Source organism: Aquarana catesbeiana, linkage group LG08, assembly GCF_042186555.1.
Source record: "Aquarana catesbeiana isolate 2022-GZ linkage group LG08, ASM4218655v1, whole genome shotgun sequence".
Classification (NCBI taxonomy): domain Eukaryota; kingdom Metazoa; phylum Chordata; class Amphibia; order Anura; family Ranidae; genus Aquarana; species Aquarana catesbeiana.
Window position 1 is genome coordinate 264944024 of NC_133331.1, and position 25619 is coordinate 264969642.

The 25619-nt window shown below is 42.0% G+C and overlaps 2 protein-coding genes across 3 annotated transcripts in view; one reads left to right on the forward strand and one right to left on the reverse strand.

The window, feature by feature from the left end:
- Positions 1-1063: 1063 nt before the first annotated feature.
- The window catches only part of LOC141106404 (membrane-spanning 4-domains subfamily A member 4D-like), a 114437-nt gene continuing 89881 nt past the window's right edge, over positions 1064-25619 (forward strand). The window contains exon 1 of the mRNA XM_073597165.1: positions 1064-1215. The gene's annotated coding sequence lies outside the window, so the exon portion shown is untranslated. The remainder of the gene's footprint in view (positions 1216-25619) is intronic.
- On the reverse strand, positions 11261-15719 carry LOC141105375 (uncharacterized). 2 transcript variants are annotated; one of them, XM_073595245.1, is made up of 5 exons: positions 15572-15719; positions 15339-15459; positions 15071-15218; positions 14897-14980; positions 11261-11446 (listed from the first exon to the last, which is right to left on the reverse strand). In XM_073595245.1, the coding sequence occupies exons 2-5, from the start codon at positions 15356-15358 to the stop codon at positions 11402-11404; spliced, it is 297 nt and encodes a 98-aa protein (XP_073451346.1). In that variant the 5' UTR covers positions 15359-15459; positions 15572-15719; the 3' UTR covers positions 11261-11401. The 2 variants fall into 2 exon arrangements, with proteins under 2 accessions (XP_073451346.1, XP_073451345.1); XM_073595244.1 differs by lacking the exon at positions 11261-11446 and having other exon boundaries at positions 14461-14980.

Sequence of the window (25619 nt, forward strand, 5' to 3'; positions counted from 1 at the left end):
GAGTCCTGACCTCAACCCAACAGAACATCTTTGGGATGAATTAGGCACTGATGTTGAAGAGAAGGCCTGGCTCATAATCTGTGCTCTAACCCCACAAATGCTCTTCTGGAAGAATGGTCAAACATTCTCATAGACACACTGCTAAACCTTGTGGACAGCCTTCCCAGAAGAGTTGAAGCTGTTATAGTTGCAAAGGATGGGCTAGGCTAACTCAATATTGAACCCTACTGACTAAGGCTGGGATGCCATTAAAGTTTATGTGCTTGTAAAAGGTAAAAAGACTTGCAGTTGTAATTGCAGTGAAAGGTGGTTCTACAAAGTATTGACTCAGTGAGGCTGAATACAAATGCACGCCACACTTTTCACATATTTATTTGTAAAAATAATCATCAAAAATCAATCAATAATCAATTTATCATTTTCCCTCCACTTCACAATTATGTGCCACTGTGTGTTGGTCTATCGCATAAAATCTCAATAAAATACATTTACGTTTTTGGTTGTAACATGACAAAGCGTGGAAAATTTCAAGGGGTATGAATACTTTTTTAAGAGACAGTCGTTTCAAGCAAAAAGCAAAAGGCAGCCTGCCAACACAGGTAAGATTTGTATTAATGTTAAATGACGTAAGATTTGACGTCGTTAAATGATGTAAGATATGGCATATTTTGACATGTATATCATAGTTCCCAACTGTCCCTGATTTCGAGGACTGTCCCTCAGTCCCTCTTTCCTCCCCATTTGTCCCTCATTTTGGTCTGATCTATATAGTTGTATATAAAAATGGACTATTCATCTATCATAAATTGTTTTACAATGCTAAACCTTTCGGCCAATTTCTAAATTGCTGCATTTGTTAATTCCAAAAGCCAATATAAAGGTATAGTAGTGGTAAAAAAGCACTTGTGGGTTTAGCCACCCATTTTTTTGTACAATTCTCCTTTAATTGGGGTGTGCCCTATGCCTACATACTTTTGCATACTTTATTCCCATTGTATAAAGTTGGGAGGTATGATGTACATTAGTTGCTTTGCATAATTTACAAACTCTATACAAATTTTTGAATTCTGCCTGAAACCATTGTCACTAATTATATAGGAGACCTAAAGGTAATTTGAGAAGCTGGTATAGCTACATGCTCAGGACTCTTAAGAAAAAACACTTTCTGAAACCTACATTTGGATCTAGACTTAGAACACACCAAGCAGCAAAGGGGTGAGTATAAATGTAATGTGTTTATTATATGGCACTGTTGTCTATGGCCAGCAATTGGCAAAGTTTTTATACTTCCTCCAATGCACATGGATACTTAGAATTGATGAATACTACTGACCCACTCTAGTTATATGCTTGATTCAAAGACGGGCACTATATGACTATCGCTCCTGACCTTAAAGGCGGGCACTATATGACTATCGCTCCTGACCTTAAAGGAAACCTGTCATAAGAGAATCAGGGAGGCTATTATTGCTGATCATTCCTTCTGAAAATGCTAGTTCTCTGGCTGTCATACTTGCACATTGTGTGTGTGAACCTGTAGATTGGAGATGTTGGATTCAAGCACTGTGTTGTTTTTTTCTTAGATGAAGAGAACATGGGGTGTACTATACCCAAATTAATGAAGCACCACACTATGTGTTATGAATCCAATATAATTTGTTTCCTCATATCACAAATCACTACACATTTAATAGTAATAAAGACAGACAAGAACTTGTAACTCAAAAAAACTTAATAGAAGGAATTTTACTGAGATCTCTCTATAATACTGGACTAGTACAGGAATAATAAAGCAGTGTGTCGGTGTTGGTGAGGGAAAAATTGTACATTGTAGCATTCTTGGTCAGTGTTCATGGTTGCATTGTGTGCGGTGTAAGGGAGTCGGTGACCATTGTCAATGTAAAATGGTTTGTCTCAACCCACTAACTGCCATAGAAAATAAAGGAAAAATGTTTAAAAAAAAAAACAAATGCAGCCATCACATCTAGGAATATGTAAAAGCAATATAATACATTTTTGTTTTTTGGATTCAATACCACTTTAACAGCTACTGGGTAATAATCTACTGGGCTATGTAAAAACAACTACCAGGCACTGCAATCTTACTACTGGACAATGTCATTAACAACAGCTGGGCTCTGTGAAAACCCTGTTAGGCACTATAATAACATTGCTGGCACAGGAATAAGGACTACTGGGTACAGAGCTACTGGACACTGTGATAACAATACTGGGCATTGTAATATCAAGTGCTGGGCACTGTGAGAACACTTGTGGGCACTGCAATAACACTGCTGGACACTGTGATAACAATCTACTGGGCACTGCGAAAACTGCTTGGTTCATCTTGTAACTGCTGGGTACTGTTGTAGCTGCTGGGCACTGAGAGAAGCCCTGTGTACTGTGAGAATAGCAGGGCGTGGCCAGAACCGATAGGCTCTGTAAAAAGGATGGTCTATGGTCTCATGTATAGATCAGCAAAAAAAAAAAAAAAAGGTTTGCAATATGACAGTATACCAACATTGTGAGTATCCTCATTAGGTTAGTGGTAAACATGCCCTCCATGAGGACATGCAACACATTGAACATCCCGCTCCATGTATATGTTCCTCGAGCAGCTATTCAAGGGTGAGCTAGTTGTTCATTTAGAATCCCACATTCTAGATCTAAATAACCAACTTGCAACATTGTGGAGCATTAACAACTTGGAGAGGAGTCTGGGCCTTACCCATCAGCTGCAGTTTGAGGACAGTATAGAGGAGGGTATATATATGAAGGTACAGGAGTCCAGGGTAAGTAGCTGGGTTATGGTCAGAAGACGGGGTAGATCAGGGTGGAGGATAAAGTGTTAGGGAGGCTTGTCCTGATTTGGTAAGTATACCCCAATAAATATGCCTGGTTGTATGATGTTGAGGATATCAGCTCAGGGGTACCATTACTGGAGCAGAATAAGTCCACTAGCTGCCAGGGGAGTTTCTTTTCTATGGACAGGAGTTGATAGACAAAGATAAAGAAATACTGGTGGTAGGAGATTCCAGAGTAATCTGTCAAAAAGACTGTGATTGCCAAACAGTATGTTGTTTACCAAGCAATCGAGTTCAACACATCGCAAGTCAGTAGAACAGTTTTTTGGGTGGGGCTGAGAGGATCAAGCTATTATGGCACAGTGTGGTACTAATGACGAAGTCTGAAGATGAAAACAAATAAAGGGACTAATGCCGCGTACACACGATCGGAAATGCCGCCAGCAAAAGACCGATGTGAGCTTTTGGTCGGAAAATGCGACCGTGTGTATGCTCCGTCGGACTTTTGCTGGCGGAATTCCAGCTAGTAAAAGATTGAGAGCAGGTTCTCTATTTTTCGGTCAAAAAAAGTTCCTATCCAAAAATTCGATTGCCTGTATTCAATTCGGACGTGCAAAAAATCATGCATGCTCAGAAACAATTCGACGCATGCTCGGAAGCATTGAACTTCATTTCCTCGGCTCGTCGTAGTGTTGTACGTCACTGCATTCTTGACGGTCGAAAGTTCAGAGAACTTTTGTGTGACCGTGTGTATGCAAAGCAAGCTTGAGCGGAAATCCGTAGGAAAAACCATCCAAGATTTTTCGGACGGAAATTCAGCTCGTGTGTACGGGGCATTAGGTACTAAGCTAAAATGACCTCAAGGTAGTGTTTTTAGAAATACTCCCTGTGCCATGACTTACACCAGAGAGGTCTGTTGGAGCTAAGAGAATTGAAAAAATGGCTGAGGAACTGGTGTAAGAAGGAAAGTCTGGGGTTCATTGAGAGCTGGGCTCACTTTTCAGTCAGTTACTGGCTCTACAGTAGGGATAAACGGCACATAAATGAGAAAGGTGCAGCTCTGTTGGGGGAATAGTTAAAAGTTTGGAGGGGTTTTTTAATCTTGGCCCTGGGGGAAGAGTCAGAAAGGAATCTACCATGCCCAATGCAGGAAGTTTGCCTGATGCTAACTGTAATCCAAGAGTAAGCAGCAATAAATTACTAAACACAAGTAAAAAAGTAAAAGGTATATACACAAATGCTAGTCTGGCTAACAAGATGGAAAAGCTATTTGAGAAGGATTCTGACCTCAAGAGAGTATTAGAAACCTGGTTAGACAACTCACATGACTGGGCTGTAAATATCCAACAGTACACACTGTCAGAAGGACCGGTTAGGTAGGAAAGAGGAAGGACATGCCTGTATGTCAAGAACAATCTGAAGTGTGAGAGATTACATCATTAATTCGACTTGTGAGGGTGTGGAATTGATATGTCGGGAGCGTCACGTAAATGAAAAATTTGTTAAATTACTGATGGATGTTTGATATAAGCCAATGTGATTGCTCTCAGAGATTGAAATGTCCGGAAGTTATTATAGGATACTTCACATATCCTGATATTGATTGGACAAACAGAACTTCACACTAATGCCTGGTACACACGATGAGATTATCGGACAAACCGTTTCTTTTTGCATGCTAATCTCAGATCGAATCTGATGAGTTTACTAAAGTCACAAAAATTTGCCTATGACATAATAAAAATTTGGAAGTGATGTCATGTGTTGTAATGCATCTGTATTGCATTTTTGAACAACGGCTGTACTGATTAAAAGAAAATCGTACGTTCAGTCATCATACAAAGAAAATTTTCATGCATATCCGATCAAATAATATTAGATGAACTGCCCTGATCGGCTCTCGAAAGCTCTGTGCTAACAATCAGATTATCGTATGATCGCTCCGAAATCTGTATTTTTCGTACAATTTTCTGATAGTGTGTACCAGGCATAAGGATCAACATTTCTTAAATGTATTCCAGCAAATTTTTTATGGGTCAAAAGGTAGAAGCCACAACTAGAAAACATACTCTCTTGAACCTACTAATTTCAAATAACACATAGCTGCTTGCAGATGGGAAAATTGGGGACAACTTGTGGCAACAGTGATCATAGAATAGTCTATAAGGTTAATTAAAGGAAAAACAGACATGTTGGTATAACAAGAACCTTGAATTTCAAAAAGGTTAACTTTAAAGCGTAACTTCACCTTTGTTAAGAAAAAAAAAACATTCCCCTCTGGCTGATCTATGTACATTGCAGGCATTTTAACAAACTTCCTATCTTTTGTTATTCTGAAGAAATCACTGTCTGTTCCTCTGTGCCCCTGTGCTCACTGAGTCTAGTGGGAGTGGTTTCATAATTATCAATCAGCTGCAGCAGCTGCAAGGCACTAATGAGGAAAGCTGCTAGGCCTGCATCTCTTTAGATGTGATTTTTCTTTGGGAGTATTGTACAAAAAATTACATTTTTGTTGCAGGGGATGACTGAAATCTGACTTGTATCTTAGTGCGGACTTCTGGGAAAATCAGTGAGCCAATCACACAAGCCGGAAATTATGTTTCCAGCGGGGCGTTCTATACACATTCTGTGTAGAGAACACCTCCAGGTAGCCATTATGCATTGCATTTTCAGAAAATTACAGATTGAAAGAAGGGTCATGACTTGTGAAGTAATTGTATACACTATATTATTATTTTTTTATTTTGCTAGTTTCTTCCCCACAAAAGTGGAGTTACCCTTTAATAAGCTGTGTTACTGTGATTACTGTGAGGCTGGGTTCACACTGCAGAACGGAGCGGCTCACAACAGGGGTCCGGTGCGTCCCCGTTCACAGTTTCAGGTCCGATCTCAGCCCACATTTTTTGCTGAATTCAGACCTGAAACGGACCAAAAAATGCACAGGACTCCTGAGCAGTTCGTACCAAAGCCGCTCCTCACATGTGAATTGGATGTGGGGAAACATGCATCCAATTCACAATGCTGTGAACCCAGCCTGATACTAAACAGGACCACATTTTTTAAACAAAGAACACCAAGGACATATTGGAGCGTTTTAAATAAAGGCATTCGCTGGTGCATTCTATTGTGTAACAAATATGAAAAAAATCAAACAGGAGAGGCTAATATCCAGGGTAAAAATACATATTAAAGAGTGAAAATGTGATTTAAAAATTTAGGACAAAAGGGTCACTACCGGCATTTCAAAACTACAAGGAATGCAACAGGAAATGCAAGAACGCAACCGGGGGCAGCTAAAAAAAAATGTCAAAAGCATATTGCTACAGAAAGTAAAAAGAACCCAACAATTCTGGTTTTCTTATTCTTATATAACTATATTCATAGTTAAAAGGTAAGGACAGCACAGATAGGCCACATCAAGGATGAACAGGGGAAGTTGGTTACAAGTGACAGGGAGAAGGCAGATATATTAAATATATTATACTCTTCCGCTTATACAGATGAAAAAGATGGGTCTAGTTAAAAATGATAATGCTAATAGCATTAGCGCTTAGTCCCATCCTGATTGGTGGCCCCGTTGTCCTCTAAGCGCACCTATGTATGCTGGCTGCAGCTGCATCCAATTTTAAAGCCCAAATTATGGGAATTCTTGTGCGGGAAGGCACAGCCATCACACAATCCCTGACTCCCTCTCTGAGCTATCAGCTCTGCTTTTTTTTTTAGAATAGTAAAAGGTTACTCAGAGCTGCGGCTCTGTGTAAATTATCTTGCAGTGCCCTGGATGTGTAAAAGCAGCCGCAGATAGATTTACCCTTTAGAGTAATCTTTTACTATTACGAATGAGCAGGCAGTGCTAAGTGTTCATTATAATAGTGACAGCTGACTTAGCCACCACTGGGCTAAACACTTGTGACTCTGCACAGTGGGGCTTTGTGACTTTCAGCCATCCTATAACAGTCAATCTGCTAATGCCCAGGACAAGGTTTCTAAACTAGGGTTCCTCCAAAGATTACTAGGGGTTCCTTGAGAAATAAGCAATTTCTGCCCCTCAGATAAGTTCCCACTGACACCATTGATCTTTTTAGCTATCTATTAGGGAGTAATTATTCCCAATGACCATCACTCTAATGTATCATAAGTTGTAGATATAATAATTTTTTAGCAGGGTATCCCCGAGACTGCAAATCTATTTTAAGGGTTCCTCTGTGTTGAAAAGGTTGAGAAAGGCTGGCCTAGGAAGTGAAAGCTAAAGCAGAACTAGCTGTCCCTTTTTGGGTTTTTATTTTAAAACATAGAATTACAATAGCTGTTGGAGTATTATTTCATAGAAAACAGAGAATAACTGGAAACAGCATTTCATAGATATCTAGGGTTATCATGAGCCCTTACTTGTCTATTTCCCTTCAGCAACCATTAAAGCCCTGATGAAAGCCCTTGAAATGCTGCTAGTTTGTTCTCCTTCATTGCTGGCAGGTCCATGCTTGCTCTCACCCCTGTTAACTACAATGTATCTCCAGTAAATCCAAAGTCATTTGCGCAAAGGACTCTGTTATAAACCCAGTGTAGGCAGTCCCTGGGTTACAGAGTCTTACAAATGACTCATACTTACAAAATGGAAGGAGAAAACAGGAAGTAACAGGAAACCTACCCCTAGGAAGGCAAATTCACTGTAAGGAGTGAAGCTAAAAACAGCAGCTGTAAAACATCCAGACATTTTTTTCGGCAGCCAATAAACTCTCCAACATGTTATCCAGGCTGTCCATGCACATATAGGCTGTTAGCAGCAGTTTTTGGCAGGGGTGTTTTCTGGCTGGAAAACCCCCCCAGAACTAGTGGGTTTTGAGAGGAGTTTTTTCAGCCGTAAAAATGCTCTAGCATTGGTGAAAACAGCTTAAAAATGCCAAACAGCTTGAAATGCCAAAAAATGCTGCTATTCGACGTTTATCAGCATTTTTGAGCCATAAGCCTTTATGGGAGTATAGTTTTGCTAAGAAACGCTACAGCTAAAAAACGCCAAAAAATGCCGAAAAACTCACTCTACAGCTACAGCTTTCTACAGCCAACATTACTGGCTTTTTTATAACGCCCAGTGTACATGAGGCCTAATAGTTACAATGGGAAAAAGGTGTCTCCACTGAAGCTTTATCACCAATCCTTGTTTCCACAACAATCCAAAATTTTCAAAATCCAATTGTCACAGGGACAGAAAGTGAGGTCAAATGTTCTGAACAGGGGCACAGACAGCAAAACAAACATTATAGGGGTGTTAACCCTTCCCTATGCTATACAAAAAAACTAAAAAATTCTTTTGGCTGAAGTTACACTTAAAAAATGTACCTGTGCCAACTTACATACAAAATCAACTTAAGAACAAACCTACAGAACCTATCTTGTTTGTAACCCGGGGACTACCTGTAGTTCAACCCATATAACTTTTTATTAAATTAAAGGAAGCAGCAGTGACTTAAAGCATAAAATCCTCCATATCAGAAAAAAGTTATAAAACAGGCTCTTTTTTGAAGCCTCGAGTACTCCAGTTGCAAATATGGCTGCCCCCATGTACCTATATAATTATGATACTATCAAGGTTTTAAAAACTTTTTTGTGCATTGGTAAGATTATCTGTGTAATGCTGGTTCTTTAAAATGTCTAAAAAAATTAACAAGGCAAAAGCTTCCCTTTAAGGGTCATGAGTCCTGAAGGTCAAATTGAGATACATGTAAAATAATGCATTTGGGTGGCATAAATATGAATGCATTCTATACACTAAGGGGAGAACCTCTGGGGGAATCTAGGATGGAAAAGGACCTGGGGGTCCTAGTAGATGATGGGCTCAGCAAGGTAATACTGACCTAAAATCACACACACAGGTTGGACTTGATGGACTTATGTCTTTTTTCAGTCTCACATACTATGTAATTATGTATAAACAAAGCACAAAAAGTAGCCGGTTCAACCTGCCAGAGCATGTACGAATTCTAATTAGTGATAAATGACGTTTTTACTATATACTTTAGCTCCTTTGCGTACGTTCACCACCTTGGCACTGTCTACCTCCTGGAACCATTGTCACAAAGAGAAGACCTAAAGGTATTATTAGAAGATGCTATAGCTTTATTCACAGGACTCTGTAAGAAAACTCTTAATAAGACTTAAGATGGCCATAGATTTTTCAAACCTCAGCCAGTTCAGCAGGGAGCCGCTTAATTTTCGATCAGTGTGTGGCCATCCCTTCTCAAAGTAAGTCCATTGTTTGATAGACTTATGTTGAAGGGACATGTCAGGGCATTGGACATATGAGCGCATTGGAGTGTGCTACATTGCAAAATATGGTTGCCAGCTTCTATTGCAGTTCTTCTGGGTCTGGTGTCTTTTCTCTTCGCTCATTGGGGGCCCAGATGATGTAACTCCTGAGTATGCACACATGCGTTACATTATCCAGACACCCAGCTCCATTTTTGGCATCTTACAGATACCAGGAATTATCTGGGAGTGTACACTGTACTTCACATGCACCTCAAGAGGTCTACACAATATGAAAAATTCATAGGCGCAAGAAGAAAGAATTTTTTTTTGGCAGAAGGGAAACTTAAAGTTCTACCTCCTAGATATTTTTTTACTGACTTAAATTTCACATTAAAGTGGTTCTAAAGCCTAAACATTGTTTACCTTTATGCATTCTTTGCAATCTTTGCATTAAGGTAAAAAATGTTTAGGCTTCGGTTTTACCCCCTCAAACCCCTTTTATTACCTGAGCCCTTATTTGATCCAGCAATATGGATGTCTGCAGCTCTTCTCTCCCCTCACTTCCGGGTCTCACTGACTTTGCTGGGGCGCTGGGAGCCATTGGCACTGGAAGAGGGGGGTGGAGCCTAGTCCCGCTGTCTGTGTCAATGGGTGCAGCAGCCGGGCTTGGGAGCCAGCATGCACAAATGCCCTCATGGAAAGCGGTTTCCCATGGGGCACTGGACAGGGAGGAGAGGCCTGGAGCGCCGAAATGAGGAGGTCCGTGGCTGCTCTGTGCATTTCAATTGCACAAAGAAGGTAAGTATAGCCATGTGTGTTATTATTTTTTAAATACATTTTTTTTCCTCTATAATCACTTTAAGGCCTTGTTCAGATGTGCACATTGTGGTATTTTTTCGCATGACAGAATAGGACAACCTATTCAATTGAATGAGCTGCCCTACATGTGACAAATGCACCAAATAAGCTCCTGCACCGTCTTCAGGTGCAGAGCTTGGTGTATTTTTTTACTGCATGTTTTGGCATATTTTTCACGGCTTGTGTTGAGTGCCAAAAATACGTGTCACATTTTGGGTGCCATCAAGAATTAATGGCACCGCAAGCGTGATGCATATTTTGGCATGTTTTTTGCAAGTTCCAATACGTGCATGTATAAACATTCCGAAATGCTCAGGTGTGAATGGAACCATAGCACAGATTAGTTTTGAGTCCATTGTCTTTATTTTAAACAGATGTTTCCTCTTTTTTTTCTATTAAACTTGAACTCTGGCCCACAGTGCAAAGGATAAATGTTCAGGAGACCCCACTGCAAGGGTGTTTGGTTTCTAGTGCTGGTGCCCAGAATTGGATTTTGCCTTAGAAATACACACTTTATATACAACACACTTTAGAAAACCCATAATGTTCTGAGAATGTTGAGTACACAGAATAAGCAGTTTACTTTCAAATGGTCTGATAGAACCTTTGCATTTAGTCATCCTAACAGAGCAATAGAGTGGGGACAAGTTATTCTTCTGACACATTTAGCTTTGTATTAGATTGTCAATTTTCTAGAGAAAAATATCAGCCTTACAATCGTATTCCTGTTAATAGCATTGGGACAATCCCCATTATTGACAGCTAGGTGGAAACCTAATCAAACCTGTAAGTAATTTGGAGCTTAAGCTATTGAAGTCTGTAAACAACATATTTCCAGCATATTAGGTAAGAATCTAATCTGACAAACCTGAGAAAGTTTTCAGAGCACCACCTGCTGACTGAAAATGAGAATACAAAATATTTATTTGACATTTCATATTCTACCCGAGTAAATGAAGATGGGAATTTTTTTTTCAAAATGTGTGAAAAATCGAATATATTACAACAACGACAACTATTCACAAAGGGAAACCTTTAATGACAGGAACACAGACTCTGCAATTGCTGACCTTCTAAACTTGCAAGTTGCCTGGCTGTAATGCTGATTTATAAGATATGATACTTTGAATTAATTATCTGAAACAATTATGCAAATCAAAACTACTGACTTTTCTTTGACTTTAGGCATACTTGTTTTGGGTCAGTATTCCAGAAATGTTTGTGTAATGCAAAAATGTTCTTCAATAAACTTCCTAAAATTCAACCTCAGTTGTGACGTATGTTTACTTTACACTGAGCATGCCTCCAAATCTTTTCTAGATTTTCTTTAAGAATGAACTATTGCATATGAATATGTTGTATCCTTATGTCCTGTCAGCAGGTGGAGCTGTTGTCTCCTTCTCACATGGTTTCTAGGCTTTCCTTATCTGATTTGCTTTAAAAAAGTCTACTGTCTACATCACTGGAGAGGTGGTAAGTATTGCAGCCTGAGCTTATCTTAATTTTTTTTTTTTTGAGTTTTTATTAAGCTCGGAGACCTGTTAAAAAAAAAAAAAAAATACATAAATAAAACTTACATCTCAGGGTTGACTCTAAAGTTGATACAAAGAGAATATGTTTAGAAATCGAGAAAAAGAAATTGTGACTTTATTGTAAATATTTTAAAAATATATTTTTTTAAAAAAATTGTTTTAAAAACAGATATAGAAATATCTATATACATCTCATACTTGGAACAATGCAAAAGAAAAGAGCTAATATCACCATTGACCCTTAATATACAGTGGGGACGGAAAGTATTCAGACCCCCTTCAATTTTTCACTCTTTGTTATATTGCAGCCATTTGCCAAAATCATTTACGTTCATTTTTTTCCTCATTAATGTACACACAGCACCCCATATTGACAGAAAAACACAGAATTGTTGACATTTTTGCAGATTTATTAAAAAAGAAAAACTGAAATATCACATGGTCCTAAGTATTCAGACCCTTTGCTCAGTATTTAGTAGAAGCTCCTTTTGATCTAATACAGCCATGAGTCTTTTTGGGAAAGATGCAACAAGTTTTTCACACCTGGATTTGGGGATCCTCTGCCATTCCTCCTTGCAGATCCTCTCCAGTTCTGTCAGGTTGGATGGTAAACATTGGTGGACAGCCATTTTTAGGTCTCTCCAGAGATGCTCAATTGGGTTTAAGTCAGGGCTTTGGCTGGGCCATTCAAGAACAGTCACAGAGCTGTTGTGAAGCCACTCCTTTGTTATTTTAGCTGTGTGCTTAGGGTCATTGTCTTGTTGGAAGGTAAACCTTCGGCCCAGTCTGAGGTCCTGGGCACTCTGGAGAAGGTTTTCGTCCAGGATATCCCTGTACTTGGCCGCATTCATCTTTTCTTCAACCAGTCGTCCTGTCCCTGCAGCTGAAAAACACCCCCACAGCATAATGCTGCCACCACCATGCTTCACTGTTGTACCTGTATTGGACAGGTGATGAGCAGTGTCTGGTTTTCTCCACACATACCACTTAGAATGAAGGCCAAAACGTTCTATCTTGCTCTCATCAGACCAGAGAATCTTATTTCTCACCATCTTGGAGTCCTTTAGGTGTTTTTTTTAGCAAACTCCATGTGGGCTTTCATGTGTCTTGCACTGAGTAGAGGGTTCCGTCGGGCCACTCTGCCATAAAGCCCCGACTGGTGGAGGGATGCAGTGATGGTTGACTTTCTTCAACTTTCTCCCATCTCCCGACTGCATCTCTGGAGCTCAGCCACAGTGATCTTTGGGTTCTTCTTTACCTCTCTCACCAAGGCTCTTCTCCCCCGATAGCTCAGTTTGGCCAGACGGCCAGCTCTACTAAGGGTTCTGGTCTTCCCAAACGTCTTCCATTTAAGGATTATGGAGGCCACTGTGCTCTTAGGAACCTTAAGTGCAGCAGAAATAGGTTTGTAACCTTGGCCAGATCTGTGCCTTGCCACAATTCTGTCTCTGAACTCTTCAGGCAGTTCCTTTGACCTCATGAGTCTCATTTGCTCTGACATGCACGGTGAGCTGTAAGGTCTTATATAGACAGGTGTGTGGCTTTCCTAATCAAGTCCGATCAGTATAATCAAACACAGCTTGACTCAAATAAAGGTGTAGAACCATCTCAAGGATGATCAGAAGAAATGGACAGCACCTGAGTTAAATATATGTGTGTCACAGCAAAGGGTCTGAATCCTTAGGACCATGTGATATTTCAGTTTTTCTTTTTTAATAAATCTGCAAAAATGTCAACAATTCTGTGTTTTTCTGTCAATATGGGGTGCTGTGTATACATTAATGAAGAAAAAAAATGAACTTAAATGATTTTAGCAAATAGCTGCAATACAACAAAGAGTGAAAAATTTAAGGGGGTCTGAATACTTTCCCCACTGTATATGTAGGTAGCCTCCAAAAAGATATAAGATTATGATTACATATTTATATGTATTCATTTTTGTATTTGTCAGGTATCCAAAATGGTGGCTATTGAAGGAATGGTGGTATTCCGCTATATAATTGGCTCATTGCTCGACATGTTTCGTGTAGTATATGCTTCTTCAGGAGATAAAGAGTTATTATATGATGCAAGTCTAAAATGGAGTAAACACAAGATAGTCAATAACCTCATACAATAAAATATTTAATACAGTACCCTCAAATTAACAGCACTTACAAAAACAGTGGTGGATCAAGTAGGGGGGAGGGCAGGATGGCTAGGTCAAACTCCCCTATAGGTAGATATGGGGACACAGCTAAAGACAACAGTGTCTAGTGGATATGAAGTGTGATCATGATACTAATGCAAAAGTAGGAAAACTACCAAAACTAGAAAATCAAGACAAAAATATATAGAGCGTCACACTTACTGATAAAGCAATGATGTTACCACCCATGGGAAAAAATGGTATGGATATGTTAGCTACACTCCGAATATGGGTAAGTTGTCCTAGAGTTAAAGTAATATCAGTAAGTTTGTTAATTAAGTAAAAACACAACTACGCTACATATCTTAGTGAGGGGGTATATATATATATATATATATATATATATGTATATGCTATATATGTGCTCTTTTCAATCTGCTTGGGATAAACGCATGCTAGGCCTTAGGGCTCAGCATGCGTTTGAAAAGAGCACATTGCACTCTGCACTCTGCTTGAGACAATCTGCTTGGGATAAACGCATGCTAGGCCTTAGGGCTCAGCATGCGTTTGTCTCAAGCAGAGTGCAATGTGCTCTTTTCAAACGCATGCTGAGCCCTAAGACCTAGCATGCGTTTATCCCAAGCAGATTGTCTCAAGCAGAGTGCAATATGCTCTTTTCAATCTGCTTGGGATAAACGCATGCTAGGCCTTAGGGCTCAGCATGCATTTGTCTCAAGCAGAGTGCAAATGACTGCTGTTGTGCATCCTATAATAAATTAAAACAGACAGAATTTGTCAAGCAAAAAAAGTTTTATTAACCAGGACTATAATTACAACTGGTGATAGGTTTGCTGGGATGCCTGGTCACCTTGGGGTTGTGGGGATTGGGGACGGGGGAAGGAATGGGGATGGCGCCTATGCATATGAGATGGCGGTGTAAATTCTTTGTAGGAGGGTGGGGGGTACAATGGGGTCTAGGACATGGTGGGTGGCGGCTGGCGGAGAGGAGGGGGCTGATACAGAAAGGGGTGTGCTTGCACTGCTGAGGTCCCGGGGGCCAGTGGGGGATCCTGAGATACAGTGTATGTATCGACGGAAGGTGGAGGTGGCACACCACTGTATTTTAACTGTCTGTATTGAACACAGATGGTGTTCAATCGATCCATGCACTGTATCTCAAGGTCTCCACCCATGTCCTCCATTAAGTTGTACATGTACCGGCAGAAGCAGGCACGCTTGTTGCTTGGGTCAAGGAAGGCATCAAAGCTGCGCCCTTCCTGCAGCAGTGCAAGCACCCTGGTCTCAGTCTCAGAAACAAACTCGCTCACCCTCTGCCGCTGGTTATGCCCACGCCCAGGGCCACGGACACCTCCACGACCATGCACCTCCCCGTGTTGGCTGATGCTGGATTCCTGCAAAAGAAAAAAATATATAAATTGACAGGCATGTAGGTAGATAGACAGACAGACATAGACAGGCTGACATAATGGATGTACAGTTACCTCATGTGTTGTCTCCTCAGCGAGTCTTTCAACACTGCTGTCACAGGGAGATGTGTGGGCTGAGCTGTCCGTGGCACTGGTGGTGGGTCTGTCCACTGTCCGAACTTCCCCTGCCTCTTCTCTTCTCTCGCCAATATTGGATATTGTCCTACAAAGAATAGAATTAAATAGTTGACATTATACAAAGAAAATACATATTGCCTGCAAATAAATGCACAGGGTTAATTGAATGCACAGGGTTAATTATATAAAAAACACAATAACTTACTCTCTAGTGCTGCTGATCATGGCTTGCCTTACAAAGGCTAGGTTTTGGTGGTAGACATGCGGCTTCCTCTTCCTCTTCAGTGAGGTCCCTCCTCACATGATCATGGAGTGATTTCCACCGCCTAAGAATAGTGGACAAGAATAGAAAAGTGGAAAGGAAGAGGTTAATTATGCATTATACATTTATTACATTAAAGAACAAACAGATCATGCATTCCATGAACATAGACTTACTTGTTTGTTTTTGGGTACCATGTGACATGGGGTGAGAGATGCGCTTATCTCCATCCACAATTGATTTTTTAAAATGTGGTCTCCATGCTGTGGGTGAGCAAGGTCCCACAGCTCGGGATGATCCTCCACAGCTGTAATGAGAGCTGGTTGTGACACAGAGCTGGCCATGCCTGCTCCTCCTCTTTCTATTTCCCACAATCCCCCAGGTGTGCAAGGGACTTTTGGGTAGCTACATATAGGAATTTCCTGTTTTTCCATACAGTGATCAATCACATAATAAAAATTTTTACAGCTTAAGAACGCTGATGCTAAAAAACATCAGTTTTGAGTCTTTTGCGGCATCAGCATCTAAACAGCTCTAGCGCTGTAGCCTATGAAGGCGCTGGTCCTTGGTTTTTTTTGGAACCTAAAAATGACCATGCCTGTTACAGCTCAAAAACACCATGGTGTGTATGAGCCCATTGAATAACATGGAGTGGCGTTCTTAAGCAGCAAAAAAAGCTAAAAAAATCCACTGTTAAAAAGTCAGTGTGTATGAGGCCTAAAGGATAAATCTTATCTTAATATATTTCTTCTGCCAGACCTGAATGATAGCAGAACAGGTCTCTTGGATAATGATCCCCAGAGCCTGGGGGGAGATGCCTGTCAAGAACTTGAGGTCCTGCAGACTTCTCCCTGTCGCCAAGTACCGCAGGGTCGTGACTAGCCTCTGCTCCGGAGTGATGCCTTGCCTCATGCAGGTATCCTGCCTGCTGACATAAGGGGTCAGCAAAGCCAACAAACGGTGAAAAATGGGGTCCGTCATCCTGAGAAAGTCCCTGAAATCGTCAGGATTTATTCTCACAGATCTCACGAAGCAAAGGCATGTGAGAGAATTGGTCACGCTGGAGCAACCAATTCTTGGTCCATGAACTCCTCCCCACCCTGTTCATGGACTGGGCTTGGATTGAAGAATTAACTAAAACACCAAGCCCAAGCAAAGCATGAACTCTACGATGAGTACGTACACGCAACATGGCTTCAAAACAGTCGGCTGGTCAGAACCAACTTAAACAGAACGCACTGAAGAACAGCAAGGCCTGTGAAGAGCGAGCTTAAAATCAGCGGACAAGAATGCATCGAAAGAACAAATGCGAACTGACTACACGCACTGAAAAGCAGATACAAACCCCACAAGCACAAACTGAACAACGGTTAAACGATCTGAAAAAGCACAAGTCTGAAAAGCGCGAATCGTCTCTCACCAAACTTCTACTAACACGAGGTAAACACGAGATTAGCAGAAGGAGCCCAAAGGGTGGCACACTTGCTATTGCACTTCCGTTTTATAGTCCTGTCATACCTGGTGTATGTCACGGCGTTCTAGACGGTCAGACTTTGGTGTGATCGTGTGTAGGCAAGTCCGTTTCAGCGGAACTCCATCAGAACTCCGTGGAAAAGTCCTTCGGAGTTGGGTCAGACGAAAAGTCCACTCGTGTGTACACGGCATTACGCTTTGTGTTAGAAACTGTTAAAGACATTGCCATAGAAGGCAGCATTCCTGCATGTGCAGATGTGGCTTCTTGCTGGAGGCCTTTCTATCTTTGCACCCACTATGCCTCACAAGTCACAACCCACTATAGGGTCAGCTATCCCTGGCCATGGAGGTTCTCATTAGACCAAAGGAGGCCTGGGACCTTGCTACAATTGATTTCGATTTTCATAATTTCTATTGGTTGCATTAGTACTGGTTTGAAATTCAGACATATACCCTGACCATGCTGCATCTATAAAATCCATAGTCTACTCGAATGTTAAACCAAAATCGATTGCTGATACAAAAATTACACAAATTACACACAGTAGCATACAATTAAAAACCACTATAGGCTAGTCAAATAAGGACATTTATGTCAGCACAAAGTGGTACTACGAACATACGCAGATATACTGTGCCATGTCCCTGGGTATCAGAATATGTTTAGAAATAGAGAAAAAGAAATTGGGACTTTATTGGCACCACACTACAAGTAGATATTTTATTTATTTATTGAAAAATTTTTTAAAAACAGATATAGAAATATCTATATACCGTATTTATCGGCATATAACACACACAGGTGTATAACACGTACCTTCATTTTAGGAGGGAAGTTCCAGGAAAAAAAACTTACATTTTAAATAAAGAACTTTGAAGCAAAATAAGGGTCAGTGCCCATCTGCAGCCTCACCATTGCCCATTTGCAGCCTGATCAATGTCATCTGCAGCCTCACAATTGCCCATCAATGCAGCTTGATCAATGCCCATCTGCATGATCTAAATGTAGAACTTGATTGAAATTAACACAGCTTTAGTGTCCTGGGATGGCACACACAGTTCAGTTTATAATTTTACTCGGCTAGAATCACACTCTAAAGTGGTCAATCATTTCAACAGGTAGGAAAAACAGTAAAAGCCACATATCCGCCCTGCAATCCATGATTAGTCACGCTCCTCATTAGGGATGAGCTTCGAGTTCGAGTTGAACTCATGTTCGACTCGAACATTGGCTGTTCGCAAGTTCACCGAACAGCGAACAATTTGGGGTGTTCGCGGCAAATTCGAATGCCGCGGAACACCCTTTAAAAGTCTATGGGAGAAATCAAATGTGCTAATTTTAAAGGCTAATATGCAAGTTATTGTCATAAAAAGTGTTTGGGGACCTGGGTCCTGCCCCAGGGGACATGGATCAATGCAAAAAAAAGTTTTAAAAACGGCCGTTTTTTCAGGAGCAGTGATTTTAATAATGCTTAAAGTCAATCAATAAAAGTGTAATATCCCTTTAAATTTCGTACCTGGGGGGTGTCTATAGTGTGCCTGTAAAGGGGCGCATGTTTCCTGTGTTTAGAACAGTCTGACAGCAAAATGACATTTTGAAGGAAAAAACTCATTTAAAACTACTCGCGGCTATTGCATTGCCGACAATACACATAGAAGTTCATTGATAAAAACGGCATGGGAATTCCCCAAAGGGGAACCCCGAACCAAAATTAAAAAAAAAAAATGACGTGGGAGTCCCCCTAAATTCCATACCAGGCCCTTCAGGTCTGGTATGGATATTAAGGGGAACCCCGGCCAAAATTAAAAAAAAAAAAATTACGTGGGGTTCCCCCTAAATTCCATACCAGACCCTTCAGGTCTGGTATGGATTTTAAGGGGAACCCCGCGCCAAAAAAAAAAAAAAAAAACGGCGTGGGGTCCCCCCAAAAATCCATACCAGACCCCTATCCGAGCACGCAACCTGGCAGGCCGCAGGAAAAGAGGGGGGGACGAGAGTGCGGCCCCCCCTCCCTCCTGAACCATACCAGGCCACATGCCCTCAACATTGGGAGGGTGCTTTGGGGTAGCCCCCCAAAACACCTTGTCCCCATGTTGATGAGGACAAGGGCCTCATCCCCACAACCCTGGCCGGTGGTTGTGGGGGTCTGCGGGCGGAGGGCTTATCGGAATCTGGAAGCCCCCTTTAACAAGGTGACCCCCAGATCCCGGCCCCCCCCCTGTGTGAAATGGTAAGGGGGTACATAAGTACCCCTACCATTTCACGAAAAAAGTGTCAAAAATGTTAAAAATGACAAGAGACAGTTTTTGACAATTCCTTTATTTAAATGCTTCTTCTTTCTTCTATCTTCCTTCATCTTCTGGTTCTTCTGGTTCTTCTGGCTCTTCTGGTTCTTCCTCCGGCGTTCTCGTCCAGCATCTCCTCTGCGGCGTCTTCTATCTTCTTCTCCTCGGGCCGCTCCGCACCCATGGCATGGGGGGGAGGCTCCCGCTCTTCTCTTCTTCTCTTCTTCTTTTCTTCTTTTCTTCTCCGGGCCGCTCCGCAATCCATGCTGGCATGGAGGGAGGCTCCCGCTGTGTGACGGCGCTCCTCGTCTGACAGTTCTTAAATAACGGGGGGGCGGGGCCACCCGGTGACCCCGCCCCCCTCTGACGCACGGTGACTTGACGGGACTTCCCTGTGACGTCACGGGGAATGCCACAGGGAAGTCCCGTCAAGTCACCGTGCGTCAGAGGGGCCCCGCCCCCCGTTATTTAAGAACTGTCAGACGAGGAGCGCCGTCACACAGCGGGAGCCTCCCTCCATGCCAGCATGGATTGCGGAGCGGCCCGGAGAAGAAAATGAAGAAGAGAAGAAGAGAAGAAAAGAAGAAGAAAAGAGCGGGAGCCTCCCCCCCATGCCATGGGTGCGGAGCGGCCCGAGGAGAAGAAGACAGAAGACGCCGCGGAGGAGATGCTGGACGAGAACGCCGGAGGAAGAACCAGAAGAGCCAGAAGAACCAGAAGAACCAGAAGATGAAGGAAGATAGAAGGAAGATAGAAGAAAGAAGAAGAATTTAAATAAAGGAATTGTCAAAAACTGTCTCTTGTCATTTTTAACATTTTTGACACTTTCTTCGTGAAATGGTAGGGGTACTTATGTACCCCCTTACCATTTCACACAGGGGGGGGCCGGGATCTGGGGGTCACCTTGTTAAAGGGGGCTTCCAGATTCCGATAAGCCCCCCGCCCGCAGACCCCCACAACCACCGGCCAGGGTTGTGGGGATGAGGCCCTTGTCCTCATCAACATGGGGACAAGGTGTTTTGGGGGGCTACCCCAAAGCACCCTCCCAATGTTGAGGGCATGTGGCCTGGTACGGTTCAGGAGGGAGGGGGGGCCGCACTCTCGTCCCCCCCTCTTTTCCTGCGGCCTGCCAGGTTGCGTGCTCGGTCTGGTATGGATTTTTGGGGGGACCCCACGCCGTTTTTTTTTTTTTTTTTTTGGCGCGGGGTTCCCCTTAAAATCCATACCAGACCTGAAGGGTCTGGTATGGAATTTAGGGGGAACCCCACGTCATTTTTTTTTTAAAATTTTGGCCGGGGTTCCCCTTAATATCCATACCAGACCTGAAGGGCCTGGTATGGAATTTAGGAGGACTCCCACGTCATTTTTTTTTTTTTAATTTTGGTTCGGGGTTCCCCTTTGGGGAATTCCCATGCCGTTTTTATCAATGAACTTCTATGTGTATTGTCGGCAATGCAATAGCCGCGAGTAGTTTTAAATGAGTTTTTTCCTTCAAAATGTCATTTTGCTGTCAGACTGTTCTAAACACAGGAAACATGCGCCCCTTTACAGGCATACTATAGACACCCCCCAGGTACGAAATTTAAAGGGATATTACACTTTTATTGTTTGACTTTAAGCATTATTAAAATCACTGCTCCTGAAAAAACGGCCGTTTTTAAAACTTTTTTTTGCATTGATCCATGTCCCCTGGGGCAGGACCCAGGTCCCCAAACACTTTTTATGACAATAACTTTCATATAAGCCTTTAAAATTAGCACTTTTGATTATTCATGTTCGTGTCCCATAGACTTTAACAGTGTTCGCATGTTCGAACGAACTTTTTTCCTGTTCGCGAACCGAACAGGGGGGTGTTCGGCTCATCCCTACTCCTCATACAACTTATAATTTACAGATTTCTGTTTTGAATGCTGTACAGTTTAGTATCCACCATATATACTTTGTTTCAAGTTGAAAACTCCTTAACATATCTATAAATTATATAGGGGTGGATTTACTAAAACTGGAGTGCGCAAAATCTGGTGCAGCTGTGCATGGTTTCCAATCAGCTTCTAACTTCAGCTTTTTCTATTAAGCTATGAGAAAGAAAAAGAAATGGAAGCTGATTGGTTTCTATGCAGAGCTGCACCAGATTTTGCACTCTCCAGTTTTAGTAATCAACGCTTTAGAGTTTGGGATTAAAAGTACCATTTCAGTCTTTGCAGATGACACCAAGCTATGTAGTGTAATAACGTCCTTACAGGATGTTTCCAACTTACAAGCCCATCTCAATGCACTGTTTAATTGGGCAACTGTGTGGCAAATAAGGTTTAATGTTGAAGTTGAATGTAAGTTGAATGTAAAGTTAAGCGCTTTGGGACATCCATGTATCATACATTCCAGGAAGAGAACAACTGGGGAAGTCGATGGTGGAGAAGGATCTGGGTGTTCTGGTGTATCATATTAGCATGAAATATCAAGCTGCAATTTCTAAAGCTAGCAAAATATTTTCTTTTATTACAAGAGATTTTCTAAGACTGAGAACTTAGTGATCAAAAACTGCTGATTGCTCAGTTCTCCATGAGCAGAGAGCTGGTGACTGCCAGTCACCACTGTCTGCTCTGCCCCCACTGTTCACTGGAGCGCTGGGCTGTGGAAGGGATGGGAGCGGCTGGCTCAGGCTGATGGGTGGATTTCGACCACGTGGTCGCAATTTTTCCACAGCCTGGACCAGCTCTGTGACGTTAGCCGACAGTGGGCTTCAGAAAAATCATTAGTAAAAGTGAATTTTACTAGAATGGACAGCTGCCTAAGCACTTTACTTCTCTGGCAGCTGTCCATTTCCAACAGTAGGGTGCAGTAAGGCACGCAATTCAGCTGGATACATTCCTAAATACACAAAATATAGTTGAATATTCACTGGATCATAATCCCAGGTGTTATTACCTATAAATGTTAATGTCCAATTGCCTCCTTAGGGATCAGGAAGGAATTTTTCCCCAGCTCGAGCAAAATGGACCATACTATTTTGTGGTCTTCTTTTGCCTTCTTCTGGATCAACTGTGGCTATAGTATTGTGTATGTGGAGTTTTTCTATTTTTTTTGTTTTTTTTAATTGGTTGAACTGTATGGACTTGTGTCTGTTTTCAACCTCTAACTATATTACACAGCAGTAAATAAATTACCGTATTTATCGGCGTATAACACGCGCCGGCGTATAACACGCACCCCAAGTTTAGGAGAGAATTTTAAGGAAAATCTTTTAGGAGGGAAGTTTAAGAAAAAGAAACTTACATTAAAATGCCCATCATTGCAGCCTCATCAGTGTCCATCTGCAGCCTTGTTAGTGTCATTGCAGCCTTTTCAGTGTCAGTGCAGCCTTGACCCAGTGTCCATTGCAGCCTTGTCAGTGCAGCTTTGCCCCAGTGCAGCCTTGTCAGTGCAGCTTTGCCCCAGTGCAGCCTTGTCAGTGCAGCTTTGCCCCAGTGCAGCCTTGTCAGTGCAGCTTTGCCCCAGTGCAGCCTTGTCAGTGCAGTCTTGTCAGTGCAGCTTTGCCCCAGTGCAGCCTTGTCAGTGCAGCTTTGCCCCAGTGCAGCCTTGTCAGTGCAGCCTTGCTCCAGTGCAGCCTTGTCAGTGCAGCCTTGCCCCCAGTGTCCATTCCTACCGCCGCCGACATACACATGCATGTAGTTTTAAATATGGCGCCGGGAAGTTCGGAGGGACTCGGCGCCAGCGGAACTGAACGAACGCCGCTGAGATACACATAGTTGAGTGTATTCGTCTCTTTCCAGCTCCGCTCACAGTCCCGCCCTATGATGGACATAACACAGGTCCAATGGCGGGACTGGGCGTGACTGTGAGCGGTGCCGGAAAGAGCCGAATACACTCGACTATGTGTATCTCGGCTCTGTGATTTCGGCGGCGCTCGTTCAGCTCCGCCGAGTCCCTCCGAACTCCGCAGCGCCATATTTAAAACTACTCGCTATGTGAATGTCGGCAGCGATCGCCGCCGATAGCTCACAATTAGCGGGGATCGGCGTATAACACGCACCCACGATTTTCCCCTGATTTTAAGGGGAAAAAAGTGCGTGTTATACGCCGATAAATATGGTAATATATGTAAAAAAGTAAAAATAGGACAAAATAGGACTTCCAGCAAGCTACCCCCTCCAACCAATGCATCCTCACGAACGCCCCAGGTGAGCAGGCAGGCATTCATCCATTATTCAGTGTCATTTAGATGTCATTTTTAAGATTTCCAGCATGGCTCACCTCTTCTATGGTGGTGGGTGGTCCTCAGTGATGATGTCAGTACTGCTCGCTGGCTCTATGATGATGTCCCATCAGGGGACAAGACCATGTTACCCTTCACTTACAGTATCTCCTCAATCTTCTGGGTTGAATAGTGTTGGGTGTCATTAACCCAGAAGACTAAGGACATCTAGTGGCTGCAAGGAACAACCGAAGGGGACATCACAGGATAGGAGGTAGTTATTGCAGCCTTAGCTTCTTTTATTATCTTTATTCAGTTTTTATTAAGTATGGAGACTTGTTTAAAAAAAATCCTAGAGTTGACCTTTAAGTTGGCACAGAGAGAGTGGCAGTTCCCAACCAATGAAGTGAATTATTGTTCATGAAACGTGTAAGAGTTGTGATGCAAAACAGACAGATGGGCAAGTTGCAAGTCTATATAACTAATGTAGGGGCGTGCGGTGAGGTCAGTGGTTGGTGATGCACTGGCTAGCATCAGAGCCAGATACACACAGGTTACATACGTCGTGATCGTTATAGCGAGAGCAATAATTCTAACATTCGATCTCCTCTGTAACTCTAGACATGTAATCTATTAAAAAATTTAAAGGGTCACTTATGGAGATTTTTAAGTACTGAAGTTGGGCGCCATTCCACAAGTGTGCTCAATTTTAAAGCATGACATGTTAGGCATCTATTTACTTGGCGTAACATTATCTTTCACATCATACAAAAGAACTGGGTTATCTTTAGTGTTTTTTTTTTTTTTAACCACATGCCGACTGGGCCATAGCCGAAAGACGGCTACAGCGCGGTCGGCTTATTCTGGGTGGGCGTCCATGGACGTCCTCACAGAATCGCGCTCCCCCTGGGGCACACACCTCACAGAATCGCGCATACTCTGCAATACTCGGCCAATACTCTGCAATAAATTTTAACAGAAACAAAGATTTTTTTTTTTTTTTTTTTACTGAATTTTCAGTCTTTTTTGATTTATAGCACAAAAAATAAAAAACCCAGCGGTGATTAAATACCACCAAAAGAAAGCTCTATTTGTGTGAAAAAAGGACAAACATTTCAAATGGTACAGTGTTGCATGACTGAGTAATTGTCATTCAAAGTGTGAGAGCACCGAAAGCTGAAAATTGGTCTGGTTAGGAAGGGGGTTTAAGTGCCCAGTGGTCAAGTGGTTGATATATTCATTAAACAGTTTTTTTCCAAAAAAAAAAAAGCGTTTGAAAAATTGCTGCGCAAATACCGTGTAAGGTAAAAAGTTGCAACGACCACCATTGACCAAGGTCAAACAGCGCCCAGGGCGAATATGCTGAGCTGTGCCCCCCCATTAACCAATTATCTTACACATACCTGATCATTATGACAACGTATAGAGTGCAAAGGTCAGGATTGGATAAATTACAAAGTACAAGGATCAGGAGCAAAGATAATGTACAGTGTGCAAGAGTCAGGTGAGGAAAACAGAGTGCAGAGGTAAGGTGTATGTACAGTAATATACAATGTGCAGGAGTCAAGAGCGGTAAACTGCAGAGTACAGAGACCAGGAGTATATACAACCTCATGCATAGCAGTACTCCTATAAATTATATCAAATTTAGTGTATGTGTCATTATCAAAAATGACCAAGTGAATTATATATATATCACATAAATATGGTACCAAAATACCAGTGCTGCAAACAAAATTACGAGGGGGCGAATCCCGGACTCCTGGTGCTGTATGTGGAATACCAAAACATATAATGCGAACAACTCATAAATATTCAATTACATATCACATGTATGTGGGACCAAAATCCCTGTGCTGCAAAAACATTTTGTGAGGGAGTTAAGACCACACTCCTGGTGCTGTAAATAAAAAAATGAAATACTATAACATATAATGTGAAAAAATCCCAAATAATATTCAAATAACTCTAGTCAAATTCTTATGGTTCATTTGCACACAATTTGGTGTTGGAGTTACTACCAAACTCCCAGTGCTGCAGATCAAACATACCGTGCAAAGTACTATAAAGTGCACTATAAACAAACAGTCCACTAGGGAGCAAGTGCTCTTGGGCACATTGCTGGATCGAGAGCTTGTGGCCGACAGATTCCTCCATCCACACAAGTGGGGTGGGGTGTGGGAATTCCCCCTTACTGGGACATTGTATTCTGACAGCAGGGACTCTTGCCTATCAGCATCCCTATATCTCTAATCCCTATTCCCTATCAGAAT